The following is a 16,698-nucleotide window of genomic DNA, read 5'->3' as shown; positions in this document are numbered from 1 at the left end:
ATGAAACGTGATTCCTTTCCGTTTCCGTACTGCATCCAACCCTTACAACACTGCTTCTCTTATTTGCTCTCCTCAGGTCAGAGATCTCTCTCCTGGGAAGTGGGAGCTTAGTTCAATTTTCTTCTGTTCCATCCTTGGACTTTCTGTTGACATAGCTAACTGGTGCCAGTTTGAATTATGACCTTCATTTTATGTATCTGACGCCTTTTTATAGACCGAATATTTGAATAGACTGAAATAACTTCTTTTGGTTCAGAGAGGCTGTTTCAGTGTAGCTGCAAACTATAAGTGAGTGCTGCTGGGCTGGATGGCTTTACTGTCAAAGAGTTGCAGAGGGAAAGAGACTCTGCATTTTATAACTATTCTGTCAGTGAAAGTATCTAAATCTCTCTCTCTCTCTCTCTCAAAAGGGATGTCAGGACACTTACATTTAAATCCAGACAGGCATCTTCAATTCATGTATGACCCCTGTATGTCTCTGTAGCAGAGGCTTAAAACTCCTCAGCTTCCTTGCTTGATTAGGTATCCACTATGCGTATGCAGTATGGACTTTTTGCATTTGATATAATTTACCTGATGTAGTTTTGTGGTCTGACTGTGCAATAGATTTGTATGTGACTGAGTAAAGCACAACACAGTTTTTGTCTGCTGCCTGCAGCAGAGGAGACTGCAAGAGAGGCTACATTTCAGGGATGCCCCATTGCATCAACCTGTCAATGAAGCTGATGCTTAGATGCACTTGGGAAAGAAAAGGAAGGCAAATAGCTCATAAAATATATCCTGGCCTTTCTCTAGACACTCTCTCAGCAGGATGCTGTCCAGGACAGTCAGGTAATTAAAGGTCACGGTGGGTTTGCAAGGCAGTGGTTCATAAAGGAAAGAGTCTTTACTGACATACTGACGGAGATCAGATGCTGCTGCTGATCCTCATGTCCATGCAAGGTATTTACAATTGCTTTCACATTGCCTCAACAACTAACCATTTTTTGAGATATAATGCAAAGAGGTACAGATCTGTATTATTTTGTTTATAATATACTACATACAAAGCAATGGCTGTGTGCAAGAGCTGGAAAGAGGTGCCCTGCAGCACCACTACTTCCTTGCATGCAAAATTGCTGAAATCATTGTCACAGCAAGAGTTTGAGTTTAGCCTGGTTGCAGTTGACCCATTTGTGCAGGGATGGCAAAACCAAGCACAAGTAAAGCTTTAATGTTTGCAACTGTCTAAACCCTTAGTGCTTTTCCAGATGCTCCACTGTTAAAGAAAGTGCAGATCAATTCCAGGTGTGTGTGCGGACTCATCCCTGAAGTGGTCTGTATTAAATCCTTGTTACTGATAGTCTCCTTCTTTTGCAGCAATGCTGCGATTGCTGTAATCTGGGCCTGCGGTTAAGGAGTGAGGGGAAATCCTGTGAGTCCAACATAAATCTGGGCTACCCCTGCAGTCATGTGATGCTGTCCTGCTGTGAAGGGGGAAATCACTTTGTCCATCCGGAAATAAAAAGGCATCCTGAACCTTTGCCAACAGTGACACCTGAGAAGGGTAAGTGTCCATTTATGATTTGAAGACATTCCAGATAAGGTCTCTGTCTCACACAGTCACATGGGGAGGTGCTGGAAGGATTAATGCTACAGGAGCACAGTTGCCTTCCCTCTCAGATCAAATATAGAGTCCCTTGTTCTTAAAACAGTTTTGAAAAAGAAAAAATATGTGTTTCTGATTCTCAAAACATACCTTCTTTAGTAGTTTGGTACCCACCCCCTGAGTAACACAGTACAGAGACCTGCCACTTGGTAAGAAGCAAAGGCAAATCTGGTCTTGTCTTTTAGTAGAAGCAATCATGAAAGATTCTGCATAAAGCAAATTATGAGTTTTCCAGACAAAGTAGTCTCATGGATTAGGATACTAATGAAACGTCCTGGGAATAGATTTCCTATTGTAGTGCTGAACATCACAGCAGCTTTCTCACGGCACACTCTGGAGAAGCCCCAGAGCACTGGAAGTTTGTTTTTACTTTTTCAACATATGAACATAGTGATGCTGAAGAGCTAAGTCAAATCCCCGCAGCCAAAGAGGCATGACGAAGGGGCATGACAAATCTGGAGCTTGGACAGCTATGCTTCCTCCCTCAGCCCAAGGTCACACTCCTTCCAGCATGTAGCCACCTGTCATGCACGAGTTGCATGTTAACCTCCTGCATATGCTAGGTTTCAATTTTTGTCCATTCTCTTCTCATGAACTAAATGTGTATTTTCTCTTGCCAACAAACATAAGGGTTTATGTCGACCTAGCTAAGACCTCACTGAGCAAGGAAGTTTGCATATATGTGTTTAAGAAAATCTGAGAAACTCATTGAACAATTAATTTTAGTATCGCAGAAAGTCTTATCAAACTTGGTCAGGAAATGGAAAGGATAGTGCTTTTGCCAGTGTTTAAAAGCAGTAGGTAGGCTAGCCACTATTAAGCAGATCCCAGAATGTTTGTAATGCTAGCCACAGAAGTAGCTAATAAATTAATAGTGGTGTTGAAAAGAGTTTCTAAACCAACTGGATAACTTTTTCTCCTGAAATTAGAAATTCACTGTGGTCCTTCAGTGGGGCTAATTTCAGATGGGGCTTCAATGTGGTACCTTAGTTCAAATAACAATAGCAATGGCTTTAGTAGTCAGTGTGAAAGGTGAGCTTGTGACCTCCCAGGGTCACCTTTTTTGTCAGCAGCTCCTGTAAAATGTCTCCCTCCAGCCTTACAGAAGGAGGTAGTGGACCTTCAGCACAACGGTCTTATCTTCAGGATGGGTTCATTTGCTCTTGTCCTTAGAGTTACTGTTTTGGGTAGATTTGACTGCATCTAGAGTTTGTGTGAGCAAAAGCTCCATACGGTACAGTCCTAATGTCAAAACATCTGTTAGAGAACCCACAAGTTTTGTTCTGTTGTAGTTTCAGAGATGGAAGATCACAATGAAGCTTTGTCCATCAGTAATGAAGCTGAACTGTCAAATAACCTGCCTGGAGATGACCTGGATGAATGTCTTATCTATGGTGGGGAACTCTGTCAGCATTTGTGTATAAACACTGTGGGGTCCTACAAGTGTTCATGTTTTCCAGAATTCACTTTGCAAGATGATGGAACCAGCTGCTCTCCAGGTGAGAAAATGGGCAGGAAACATCATGAATGATGGTGTCTTTGTGCCACCTGCATTGATCTACCAAACCTTTTTTAGTCTGTAGTTTCTGTGAGGTTTTTTATGGGTACTGATGCATGGACATTTTCCGTGGAAATTGGACAGGTTAATAATAAAGAAAACCAACCATTTAGGAAACTTAATTATGCCTCATTTTTGGGTATTGGTGGTGTGAGATCAGGGTGGTATTTAATATGTTCAAATCAAGACTGTTTTCACTTTTCAGAAGGGGATTTGTAAAGATTATTAATGAAATACCTTTTCTTCCTAGAGTAATTTTGTATTTCACGGTTAGCTTTCCTTTAGATAAACTTTACTCAGTCAGACAGACAGCATTGCTTCCTGAACTTTGATTTTTATCTAAAATCATTAACATCTTTCAGTGATACAAAATCTAAATGTATCTAGTGTCGTGGAAGTCTTGAAAAGAAAGTCTATTGTGTTGTAATTGTTTTGATGTCTGGAGTTCTCCAATGGCAAGATTTCAAATCAGATAACCTGAAAAGTTGAAACCTTATATTAGTTACAAGTGCTTTCAGTTATTTAACAGGCAAAACAAGTGTTGCTATCCAATGACAAAATTCCTTAGACTTCAAATACTTTCTGCCCAAGCCAAACAATGAGCATTCATTATGTCATTCTTCTCAACATGATGTTACAGCGCTTACATCAATAATGTGTTTGACAGTGTTTCTGCAGCAGCTGTCTGCTGTGTTCTTTGTATTAAAATTCTGGGGAAAGAGCCTAAACCAAAAGAGGTAAAGAAAATGGTTCTTATTTTAGCACTGCAAAATTTGGCTTGATTGCTCACCTGGACCATATGTGTGTTTTTGTTTTGCTTTGCTTCTCCCATTACTAACTCTGTTGAAGTGCAGATTTGGGTTAATATATCTGGTATCTGGGTAGTCAGTATTCTTGGCAGATCTGCAAGACTGCAGTGCTTATGGCTGTGCCAAGAGGTGTAGAGGGATTTACAGAGCTCAGCTGAGGTAGAGGATTGCGATGAGGGTAGGGGATTGCAAGTGAGACATCTGAGACACATAGGAAGAGTAGATGAGGAAGGGCTGCTGCTGTCATTGTGGAGTTCTGGGCCTAAATAAAGGTTGGGCAAGGGAGATGGCAGGCCAGGGCACCTCACTACGCTTGGCTAAACTGTATGTGCTCTACCTGGCAACGTGGTATGGTGGCCTTTTATTTCTCACCTGTCCTCTGTGTATGTGCACATCTCTGTCATGCAGTCTGTGCATGGAGATCCACAGCAGACAGCTTTAAATCTCATACTGTTGGTAATTTTTATTCCTGTGATTAGATATAACGCTTTTGTATTTGTATGTGTCGCAGTACATTTCCTGCTCTTTGCTGGACTGTGAATGTTTTTGTATTTAACTTTTTTTTTTTAAAATGTGTCACACTTTTTCATGAGGCTTGGAAGAAGTGATGTTCTTGCAGTGGCTCTGTGAGGCAAGGAGAAAGCGTACATTGATGAAACTTCAAAAGCTGCTTCTCACTTCTCTGCTCTCTTTCTGGGGAAATCATTCAGGATATTCCACAAGCAGGTGTCTTGTATTTGCCTCTGTGTCCATTTATGTCTGTGATTTTATTTATTTATTTATTTATTTTAAAATGAAATTGCTCTTCCTGTACCTCAAACCTGTACTGCAGTCACACTTTGTCATTTAATGTTGTCATTGTTTGGTGGCTCACACTTTGCTCCAGGTGACACTTGAACTCAAATCAATACGAATAGGACACATCCCTCTTAAGGAAGAATTTGGCCTTATGGATTTAGGCTTCTGTTTTGATGATATTGATAAACTGGATTACTCTTATTGATGTAACGGAGCTTTTTTTTGACTATGATACCTTTAACATTACTGTTGGTTGAAAATCTTAATGACAGCAGCTGTCACGTTTTCCACTTGGCTGTGTAAAAGTCATTCCAGAGTATCCTGTGCATGTAAAGGTGAGTGTCTGCTTTTCATCTGTGTTGAAATAGGATGTACAGAATAAGTTTAAAGACTTGGTTTGGTTCCTGCTTCTTTTTCGTCATACACCAAATGAAAGACAGCCACTGTCTTTACAGTACAGCAGCATTTTTAAAAATAAAATTAACACTTTCTGTTTGATTCATTAGAAGTTGCAATATTTTACTCTACAGAAGTTATTTTCAGCCAAACTCCCTGATCTGTATCCATGATGTTTGTGAGCATCTCCATTAGCATGCAGCACTCTGTGTGTGTGTGTGCTGTTGGACAGTTTTTCATATCAAACAGATGGCAGCTTCCAAAACTGACTATCCACCTTTTGTGCATAGAGAGTTGTCCAGGTCACCAAAATGTCTCCTCCCACAAACCATGAGGGAGTGGCAGGAATGGAACTGGGACCCTTGCCATGGGGTGCCTGGTGGAGATAATGCTGTCCCTGATCCATCTCTGCCTCCCTTGCCTTACAGATCCTGACAGAGGACAGGTGACAAGGCTGGAAGCAGAAGCCACCATCCCTCCAGCAGCCTCTTCTTCTCAGCCTCTTCTCATCATGTCCTTACAAGAAGAGCAGGATAAGTGTAAAGGTATGTTGGAGATGTAAACTACAGATGCAGACGAGTGAAGAATGTTTAGAGAGCCTGAATAAAATTCCACACACCCCTTCACCAATGTGGTTTCAGCGCACATCCTTAATTTGTTACCTCTGGCATAAGGCTGAGGAATTGTCAGGGGGAACCTGAGGAATTAATCTGAGGCTATACTCTGATTTCAGGGTTATTACACACCTGCTATTTAGTTTAAGGTAAGCAGTGTAGCTGTGCAGCATAATGTGAACAATACAGGTAGGAGTGGCACAGGTGTGTTTCTGTGTAATAGGAGGGTTGTAAGTAGTGATTAGGGCTGTCTGAACAGATTGTTTACAAACTGCACTCCCCATTGCCTAAACTGGGATTATATTTGGATGACCTGGAGGTTTGTAACTTCAGCTGATCTGTGTTGTGAATGCTAATGTATTGCAATTTTGCTTTGTATAGATAATGGCCCCTGCAAGCACATCTGCAATATTGTGGAAGGAAATGTTGTATGCTCTTGTTTGTCTGGATATACTATCATGGCAGATGGGATTTCTTGTGAAGGTAAGTGGTTTGGGTTCACCACAGAGACATTGTTGAAACACTTTTATATAGATCTCATTGATCTTAATACCCCTAGGTGTTTCTCTAAGGGTTCCTTATTTTCAGTGTTGTGAGTTGCAACTGGCAGTACAGAGACAATTTGCCAGAAGGAATACCAGATCTGCTTCACAGATAACTCCTGAAGCATGTCTATCCAGTGTGCCTGTTACCTGCGGACTTCAGGTGCAGGCAAGCCTGGATTTGTGCTCTTTTCCTCTGACATTCCAGGCTTTTTTTCAGCCCTCTTGGTTTTTCTTTCCACTGCTGTTCCTTGCCAGGGTGTGTCTACTCAGCTATGGACATAAGGCTTTTCTTCCTGAGAATGGGAGCAGCTAGCAGGACATGGGCATATTTACTGTCCTGAGGAATCCTCTCAGAGCTACAGCTCTGCCCTGTCACCCATTTTGTTTGTTTTTATTTCTGCTTGCCTTGAAAACCTGAATTCAATGAGGCTTCACTGCTAGGAAGAATGTGCCATTGTGAACTGGTACAGCTCCATGTGTTTCACTTGACACTGAAGCTCAGGCCTTGCGCAACGGTGAACGGTGAATTCCAAAGCTGCATTGTGATTGTTCACATTATAGAAATTTTAAATGGACATGTTTGGGTAGTGACAAAGGATATGTTTGCCCAGGAAAGATTTGGGGGTTGGAAGCAATGCCCTATGACGTACCTTAATTATAAATCTGTAAGTATGGGAAATGCTTATAGCAAATGCAAGTAGAAGCTTCTGATGCTCAGAATTGCTCACAAGTGATCCACATCCCTCTTAATCTCAGATCTTACTGAATAACAAATAATTTTCATGAAATTCCAGATAGTCCGTGAAGAAAATGGGAATTTAATATCATCGGATAGAATATTCACTGTGCATTGCTTAATCAAGTGTGGTGGAAGTTGGTTTCATTAATTAATGTCAGAATCAAAATGGGGATTTCAAGGCAATCATTTTCCTACAGGAGGTAAAAACGTTCAGAAATGTCAGTGGAAGTAGTGAGTTTAAACTGTAGCAAGGGACATTTATAATCTATATTAAAGTAAGTATTTGATGGTAAGGGTGGTGGTGCACTGGAACAGGTTTCCTGCAAAGCATGTGTGTTGCATCTGTCTGACTACCTGTTTTTAAGAATGGCTCTTTCTGGAATGCCAAAAGTGTAGGGGTATGAGCAAGGACTAGATGATCTCCAAGGGTTTATTCCAGCCCTATTTTCAGTGTAACACTGTATATATTATAGCATGGTGCTGATGTGGTAGCTCCAACGCACTTCATTTAGAGATCTCCAGCGTGAAAGAAGTGTTGTTTCATTTCAGAAATTGTTCTAGTAGAATTCTGTTTTTCCCTTTTGGTTGTAACATGTTGATACAGATTTGGATGAGTGCCTCATAGGTGCTCATGCTTGTTCCATAGGACAATTATGTGTGAACACATTGGGATCATTCTACTGTGTCAAACACAGACTGATCTGTGCAGAGGGCTTTATACTCAACAGGCATAGAAAATGTGTTGGTAAGATGATAGGTATAAGCCGTTCACCACAGCATCATAATTCTTCATGCTCTGCAATGCATTTAAACCATTTGTGCTAAAAGGCTCTCTGGCCATCTTTGCATATGACATTTCAATATGAGTTAGTAAAAACACATGTGCAGCATTTGCTCAGCCACTTAACATCATGAGTTGTATGCTATTTGGCTTTTTCCCTAGCAATATATTCTCAGGATACATGTAACTTTGCTCAGAAGTCATAAAAGTTCATAGGTATGGTGACCACAGCAGTACTGATGACTATTAAACTGGACTAAGAAAACATAGCAGTTGATCTCTCTGGACAGTGTCAATACTGCCAAATCCCCAGACATCATGAAACAACAAAACTTCATAAATACAGCTCAAGAAATCTGTGTAAGTCTGGGCAGTGGAAAAGATCCATTCCAAAGTGATGGAATTTTAAAACTCAGATTAGTCCTTTGTTGATTCTGGCACAAATTTCTCTGTGTAAAAGTCAAAGATGCATCATAGTTCTGCTGTATCATCCTTGCTATTTTAGTTCATATAAGAAACCAATCTATTTTTACAAGTGTATATATGAGGATTTAATTTGCTTCAAAAAGCCAAGGCCTGAGTTTATGAAATAGTTTCTATTTCGGGTACTTTTCTAGAGGCTGGTTTAGGTGGCACCTGAGCTGCAGCAGTGTTGTGTGGTAATGCCTGGAAAAATGGAGCACCTGGAGACCTCTAGTCACTGATGAAAGCAGCAGTGCCTGTGACTGTAATGTCATGTGCGAATACATTCACCTTCTTCCACCCCTGTCCTCCTTCCTACATTTATAACGTTTTTCTGACCATCAGAGCTTTTGTTTTGTTCCTCTCTTTTAAAGCTCTACAATCTCATCTTATTAATAAGCATTATATGGCATGAGGGCATGAGCAGGAAAGTTTAAACAGTGTCGTAGTTTAGAGCAGAAATGTGATTTAATATCTTCTGGGTTTTCCTTGAATTGTCAAAATTGGATTTTTTTTTTAAATTATTATTTGTTTTGAAATCAGAGATACTTGCAAGCATGGAAAACTAATGAAATTATTTAGTTTAAATTAAATGGCTGAGAGAACACCACTGGAAGGAAGGATGCCTTTACAGAGAAAATATCAGACTGTGAGATGGAAGATGGTGTTTGTAGTTGGCCACAGTTGCATGGTGTGTTTCATGGCTTTCACAGAGCCTGCTACATGTACCACACTTCTGAATATAAGGTCTGGTAAGTGAGCAGCTGAAGGAAGTGCTTCACCTTGCTTTCTGCTTCTGAAAATCTTGCCGTTTAATCCCCTGATGTTTTTCCTGGACTATGCAGTAGGGATATATCTGTCCTTTTCTACATCTCCCAGGAGTGTTTTGAAACTAAATTAATGCATGTCTGTCAGCAACTTTGGCAGAAGGTGCTATAAAAGGTGCCAAGTGCTTCCTTTTATTCAATTTCTTCCTCTCTTGTCCTCTACCCCATGACATTATAACAGAATTTTATTGTGACTGATGTAAGATAAACCTCAGGCATTGCTAATAAAATGAAAAATACAACTCTCATTTGTAAAGCTAAAAGATCCTCTTCTCTCTCACTAAATAACAAACCTCTGTATTTCTCTAATGCAAGTCAGGTTTTTACAGGTATCCTTGTAAATAATCTAGAAAACTTTGAAGTTTCTCCTTCTTTTTGGATAGGTATACTGTGTGTTCTCCCTACTCATATACAGCTCTGCTCTGTGTGTGGTACCTGGAGGACATTTGCCGTATTTAAATTTTTCTCCTACTTTTCTAGTCAAAAGGGAAAGCCACAACTATACTGTGGTTTCTGTTTTGTTCAACTGTCTTATTGCAGCCATATTCGCCTAAGGTATCCTTTTCCAGCTTAACTGCTTTTGTGCTCCATGTTGAGCTGTCTCAAACATCATGAGGAAAGCTTTGTAATTTGTTTGCAAATTATTGTTGTTTTGATGATGTTACTCTTTGCATATTTTAAGGACGGGAGGAACAATCTTTGCACAGCAACAAAACAGCTGATAACCTTTACTCTGTTGAATTTCCTTTAGTCAAACTGTGGAAGATTATAATTCCAGGTGCATTCAAGAACAGATATCCAGAATTCCTGAATGCCAACCATGCACAATGAAGAGTCACCAGCTGTTTAAATAGCCTGCACACACCAGCTTTGTGTAGCCTTGGGAACAGATATTAAAATGTCTTTAGGCTTGAAAGCTCCATGTTCTCCAGAGATAAGAGCCAGGTTGGATGTTTTTAATGTGGATTGCTTTTCCTGGTAACTTTCAGGCAAAGTCATTACCGCCACCCACATGCACAGTGATGGAAGACTACTTTGCTACTCCAATCTAAATTTTCCCTTCTGTCAGAGTGAGCAGTAAGTGGTCATTTTATTGCTGAACCATAGGGACTGTGTGTGAGCACAGGATGGGTGGTTGCAAAATAACAATGGGTGTAAATTAAACAGATGTATTCCATAAAACAAATTGAGCTGAAGTAATTTGAAGAGAAAAAAACTTATGAGAAACTACAGATGCAGGACATTTTTATAAAACATGCACAAAAATTAGTTTTTAATGTCGAAGTATGTATTGAAAATAATAGCACTAGGTAAATGTTGATATTCCTTTGCAAAAATGTCAACTTCTTAGGTGCAACAGATATGCTCAGGGATTGTGTATATCTTGCTGTTTTCAACAACAATTCCAGGGAAAAAAGGAGATATTACACGATTACATTTCATTCTGGTTTTTACTGACATAAAGTGAGGACCATTGTTGCCACACACATATACCTAGTAGATTTCTCAAAAATTAACTGTGTGACTTGTTTTCAATATATTACTGAATTATTTTTCCTCTTATTCCTGGTTTTTTTTATAAATATAATCTTGCCCTACCTCACAGTCTTAATTGTGTTGGATGGAGACTACAGCTGGCCCAATGTTGGGAATTAACTGTTTCAAACTAAAAAAATAACTCGTATTTTTCCTACTGCTCTGTCAAGCATCTTACTGACTTGTTGAGTTGGTTTCCAGTACTGAAGAGAGACAGGTTATGGGCACTCTTGATTTTACGGATAATCAAGAGGGAAGAAAAAAGCAGATTGTCCTAACATTGGATGGGACAGACCAGGGCTTTGCATACTGCTTGGCTCATAATTTAAGCCTTGCATCTCAGCCCAGGTCACAATCATTAGGCTTCAGAGACCATCAGTGTATCACTTGTGCATAAAACTTTCATTGAAAGCAAAAATTCTGCATGTAATCTACCAGTTTCCATAATTTTAATTTCCTCAAATATGTTCTGGCCAGTTCTACTTATTTTCTTAAGTAGTCAGAAATTTGAAAATTGATTAAAAAAAAATAGACAAAAGATGAAATTATATTAGATCTTTTTTTCTCTGTGAAATCTTAACCTTTTTACCTGTTTACACCTGTTAATCAGGTGGAATACTTCCTACCTTATTTGGGTAGTATTTCAGACAAACATGCTTTCTTCCTAGTGGCTCTTTTGACATTGTGCTGAACTGACTTATGTTCATATGATGCAGTGTAGTGCTGCCAGTTTGGTTATATGAGAAGGCTTTTTGTGGTTTGCAAGAAAAGATAATCTCAGATCTGTTGTATAGCCAGTAGAAAGTCTTGCACTGGTTTGGATGCTGTTAAGTGGCTATCCATAGCCATTTTTTCTCTAAAATTAAAAAAAATATATATTTCAAATTTATTTAAGAGCTAAGTCTAGTTAGGTTGGAGAGGTCTACCGCAGTAGCTCATATACTTCTCCCAGCATGTGAGGGGGGGTTTTTTGTTTTGTTTTGGGTGTGGGTTTTTTTCCCCAAGACCACTTATAAGAATATTGCTGCTTACTCTTCATTCTAATGTGTAGAGACTGGGAAACTGTACAAGCATTAAGAGGACATAACCCCATAAAAACTTTGGGGTAGGCACTCAGTGGAAGTACTCAAACATCATGTGGGACAGGCAGAAAGTTATCCAGCTGATGGTAGTGACCTTGCTGTGGATTAATCAGCTGGCTTTGGAAAGCAAGTACACAGCATATGAAGAATAGCAATGGCAGACAAAAAGATAACACAAATAAATGAGAAGTGAAATGGCACCAAGCTAACATACTGGTCTTGCAAAACTCAGTGCACAGCACCAGTTAGCTGACCTCAGCAGGAACTGAAATTTCTTGGTGCTCCTCTTCGTCTATTTGGTAAAAAACAAGCTGACACATTTTCTAAGACAAAAAGCTTTTAAAATGGCTTTTCATGCTCCACAAGGGGAAATAATATATCTGATGTTGTACTTGTCTGAGAATGAGGTTCTACATCCAAAATGAAAATCTGATTTAAACAATACTTGCTTTATTGTGTAGTACGAAAACAGCATCATGCGCAGAGAAACCGGATGATTGGTAATGGTTATGGTCACATTTGGCTTTTGTTAGTTCTAGAAATACTTCTTAGCTTTATATAGAACTGTGAACGTGTAAGATTTTGTGGAGAATGGCAAGAAAGTTTCTCTTCCCAGTCTTTACCCCTTTTTGTTGATTCTAAGTATTTGCTCATCACACTATTCCTGGCTTTCATTATTAAAATAAGCAAAACCTGAATTTGAGATTATTTCATCCAAGCCTCTCAATACATATCATTTTAAAGGTGTGGCATATTCCTTTCCAAATTGTCCTATATTCTGCAATCTTGTATTTAAGTAATTTTTTTTCTTTAAATGAACTTTTCTACTACTCCACCTGGTGAAATCAGATCTCTTTAAAGATTTAAATGCAAATTTACAAACTTAATTGAGCCTTCAGGATTTCCCTCTCCATAGTTTCTTTTGTATCCACTTCTAATGCTGTATTCCGTAGGAAACAAGTATGTTACATGACTCCACCTTTAGTGAGGCCGACAGTTTCAGTAGGTATCTCTTGCAGCAGTTCCTCACCAGCAGCTCCTGTCTATCTGGCATGAAGCAGCAGGACTGAGGTATATAGCCTGAGCTATGAAAACCTGGTAATGAGCAATAAGTATTAATCACTTTCTCATTCAGTTGTCCAGAAGGTTTCTACCCAGTAAACCAGAAGCTGATTATCAATCCTCTGTGCACCCTGCATTTAATCAGTTCTGTGCATCTCTTGTCCTCAATGCCTGCACCATCCACTGTATGTTTGGGAAGAGGGGAGGAGAAGGAAATCTCCCTGTGATTTATACCTCGAGTTACTCTGTGCTAACAAAAGATCCTGGAATAAAAAAATCTTTCATCAGAACACTGTAGCAAAGTCTATATTGACTATCTTTTGGAAGAAATGGTTTCACTTGAGCTTTTGACTCCTTTCAAAAGACCAGAAAGAGGCAGATCACTTCATAAATATTAGGCACTGAATTGTTCAACTAATTTCTTGTAGACATTAACGAATGCGTAACAGATATGCACACCTGCCAGCAGAGAGAGCACTGCGTCAACACGATGGGATCATTCAAATGTCTCCAGGAACTGAGCTGTCAACCAGGTTATGAACTTAAGGATGGAGAATGTGTTGGTAAGACAAGTGTTTCTCAGCTGATGCAATTGCTGTTACCAAAAAAGAAAGGAAAGGGACTGAAAAGCATTTTTTTTGTTGCTGATCTGTGATATCAGGGTTGTAACTAAAAAAGGCTGATCATCATGGAAATCTTTGGCTTAATAGCCCCCTTCGTACATTCACTTATTTGAAATAGTTTCCAGCAATAACTATGAATTATTTGGAAAATGGATGAAACTTTATGAATTACGATTTATCCTGTTTTTAAAGCATTATAGATATCACTGATGAAGGAATTCCTATTTCACTCCTCTGCCTAGCTCTGCTTTTCTCTGAAGGGGTTGATACTGTTTGCTGTTGAACACTGAATCACAGCCTGAATGGATCATGGGGCTGACTCAGTCTGGTCCTCCCTGGTTTAGGAGGTCTGTCTGCATTTATTTACATTTGGAATGGTCATGGGGTTAAGAAGAAGTTCTTCATCTCCTCCCTCTTGGTCTATATAGAGGTCTAATGGGGAAGCTAACCTCAGTAGTCATAGCATAGCAGAAGTTGCTCTGCAGCACAGGATATGCAAGAGACACAATGCCCTGCCTTCCAGAGCAAAAGTCAGTGTTATTTACTCCTAAATTTTTTACACAAAGTTTCTTGACAGCTGGAGTAAGAGATGCCTAAGGAAAGAACTTAGCTCTGAACATATAACATAAGGTTATGAAATAGAAATTATCAGAAATCTCACTTTATATACAGCTGTCATAAGTAAACCTTGGTTTACTTAAAGAGGCTGTTTGTGAATGTCTTGTTCTGTTGTCCGATTCTATAGCTTTTCTAACATTTATTTATAATCTAAATTGCTTTCTAGTTTTAAAGTTAGATTATAACATTATAAAATTTACAAATTGCTTTAAAGTAGCCTTTAAATTAATGACTTACAAGAAAGACTAAAAATTCAGAACTACTCTGTGTAAAATTGCCTACAGATAACTATGGAATTAGCAGAGGTTTATGAAATACTCAATTCCACATTTTTCTTCGTCTCAGTCTATAAATATGGTAGGAAGACTTACTAATATAGTACCTTCTGGGAGACTGGTCATGTTCTCTCGTGACCTTAACATTTAACTGAGGAGTTAGAATAGAAAGAGAAGTGCCAGAAGTTCTCCCCTTGTCTGTCTGGAAGAGTGGGGACTCCTCAATTATGGAGTTTCCTCCATTTGTCTTTATGTTCTGGTAAAGATGTTCATCATAGGGAGTGTTCTCAGGAACCAGCATATGTTAAAGCATCATTTGAAAATATTTACAGAACTGAATTTTGAACATATTTATAGCTGAAGTCTGTTCCTAGGTGGGGTTTCTTCAACTGGAAAATGGAAGCAATGCCACTATAGCAGCTGATCCTTGCAGTTACTCAACACAGATCAGTTGGGTGTAAATTTATAAGTTTGAAACTTGCAGGAAGTGTTTTCAATGTGCCTAGAAAGCAAGCATTTAAGTTGGTAAACAGAATTCGAGAAATAATTTCATATACATAATAAAAATGAGAAAGCTGTGTTGAGGTCTGGCTGCAGAGTAATAAAAAAAACCCCACAGAATTTGTTACTAATATTGCTACATCTCATTCAGATTTTTTTCAGAATAGTTTTCAGAGTTGGACAAGTGTTTGTTCTGTGTACATAAGTACATATATATATATATACACACACACACATGCCTGTGTATACAGTGCAATCCCAGCCCTGTTCAAATGAGGTGCCCTATTAGTATCAAATTCACTGGAGGTAAGTTTCTACCTAGAATTCCTGAGGTATGTAAGAAATAAGAGACGTGTGGTACACATTTTGTGTACCTTATTCCTAGTTTTAATTTGGGTCTTTAGGATTTTAAAACTGCAGATGTTTCAGTATTTTTTGTTTACAACAAAAGCTGTGAACAAGGCAGTAGGGACCTGAATCAAATTTGCTGCAGGATCTGACAAATTTTGAAGCCTATGCTGAAGCATACATCCAAGAGCAAACACACCTAAACCTCAGATTTCCCATAGGAAATGTTGGGTGTCTGGTTTAAATAATGCTTCCCAACTTCCTTTCTGAGAAGTTAACTAATCATGAAGACTACTGAAAATCACAGCTTAGCTACTCACAATTTGGTGTTTTGATCTGATTAACAGATATTGATGAATGCGAGAGAGGAACTCATAGTTGTAAAGTAAACTTCGTTTGTCAGAATACAGGAGGATCATTCTACTGTGAGTCAAAGCAGCGCTGCATGGATGGATTTTTACAAGACCCTGAGGGAAACTGTGTTGGTAAGTGTGACCAGCAATACATTTGTAATATGTGCAGAAGCACTGGCCAACTCCAGCTCCTTTTAGCCTGTCCAAGGGGTGTATATTGACCACATTAGTTTTCCTCAAATCCTGCTGTGAATTTAATTTAAATGTTGTTGTCCTTTTAAAGATATACATACTTGCATGTTGAATTCAAAAGCATTACCAAAGCAGACCTTCATGAGCCTTATCTGTGTAGTACAATAAATTGAAATGAAGGAAAAGAAGTGACAGCTGGAAGAGAACAGTCCAGAAAGGTTAAATAGCTTCTCTTAGTATTCTAATTAATTTTCTTCACCAGATATTAATGAATGCACATCTCTTCCTGAGCCATGTAAACCAGGATTCAACTGCATCAATACTGTTGGGTCTTACACCTGCCAAAGGAACATGCTGACATGCAGCAGAGGCTACCACTCCAATGAGGAGGGAACCCGATGCATTGGTAAGGTCTGACTCCAGTGTCTGGTCAGGTGCCCTCTCAGAGGAAAAAGTACATTTCAGCTCTAAAAAGAGTTTTTGAGTTACCTCCAGATTCCTAAATGTATTTGAGGAATGGGAATTTGCTGTATGCATTTGCTGTCCGAGCAGCTCAGTGATTTGTTTGCACTACAGGATGCTGCACTGATGTGTGACTGCTGCATGGAATTCCTCTTGGTATGCCAGGTGACATTGTTTTTGACTGCATATGGGATTTACTGGCTTCTGTTCTGGAGTGAATGTGATTTAGTTACTTTTTAAACTCATGTTGTCAGTCAAAACCATGATCTTTTGCTATTTTTTGCAGTATCTCACTGTAAGTTATATGATCTGAAGCCATGGGATGCAGCAAATGAGAAACACTGAGTTTGTGCACTCACAAGAGTAGTACTAAGTGGATGTTCTTTGTAGTGCTATGAATGGTGTTCCCCATTTACATCCAGTTGTGTGTATGTTTAGGATAAATCGTTACTTTCTTTGCGAAAAGCAT

General features: G+C 39.1%; 1 protein-coding gene across 1 annotated transcript in view; it reads left to right on the top strand.

The window, feature by feature from the left end:
* Positions 1-16,698, top strand: part of FBLN2 (fibulin 2) — a 79,839-nt gene that overhangs the window by 51,251 nt on the left and 11,890 nt on the right. Inside the window, exons 4-10 of the mRNA XM_009481609.2 lie at positions 1,360-1,546; positions 2,941-3,147; positions 5,638-5,754; positions 6,205-6,306; positions 13,286-13,420; positions 15,570-15,707; positions 16,030-16,173. Of these exons, the coding sequence (XP_009479884.1) occupies positions 1,360-1,546; positions 2,941-3,147; positions 5,638-5,754; positions 6,205-6,306; positions 13,286-13,420; positions 15,570-15,707; positions 16,030-16,173 (1,030 nt within the window). The remainder of the gene's footprint in view (positions 1-1,359; positions 1,547-2,940; positions 3,148-5,637; positions 5,755-6,204; positions 6,307-13,285; positions 13,421-15,569; positions 15,708-16,029; positions 16,174-16,698) is intronic.

The sequence above is a fragment of the Pelecanus crispus genome, chromosome 7 (genome assembly GCF_030463565.1).
Source record: "Pelecanus crispus isolate bPelCri1 chromosome 7, bPelCri1.pri, whole genome shotgun sequence".
NCBI classification, from domain to species: domain Eukaryota; kingdom Metazoa; phylum Chordata; class Aves; order Pelecaniformes; family Pelecanidae; genus Pelecanus; species Pelecanus crispus.
This window is presented reverse-complemented; position numbering and strand designations above follow the sequence as displayed.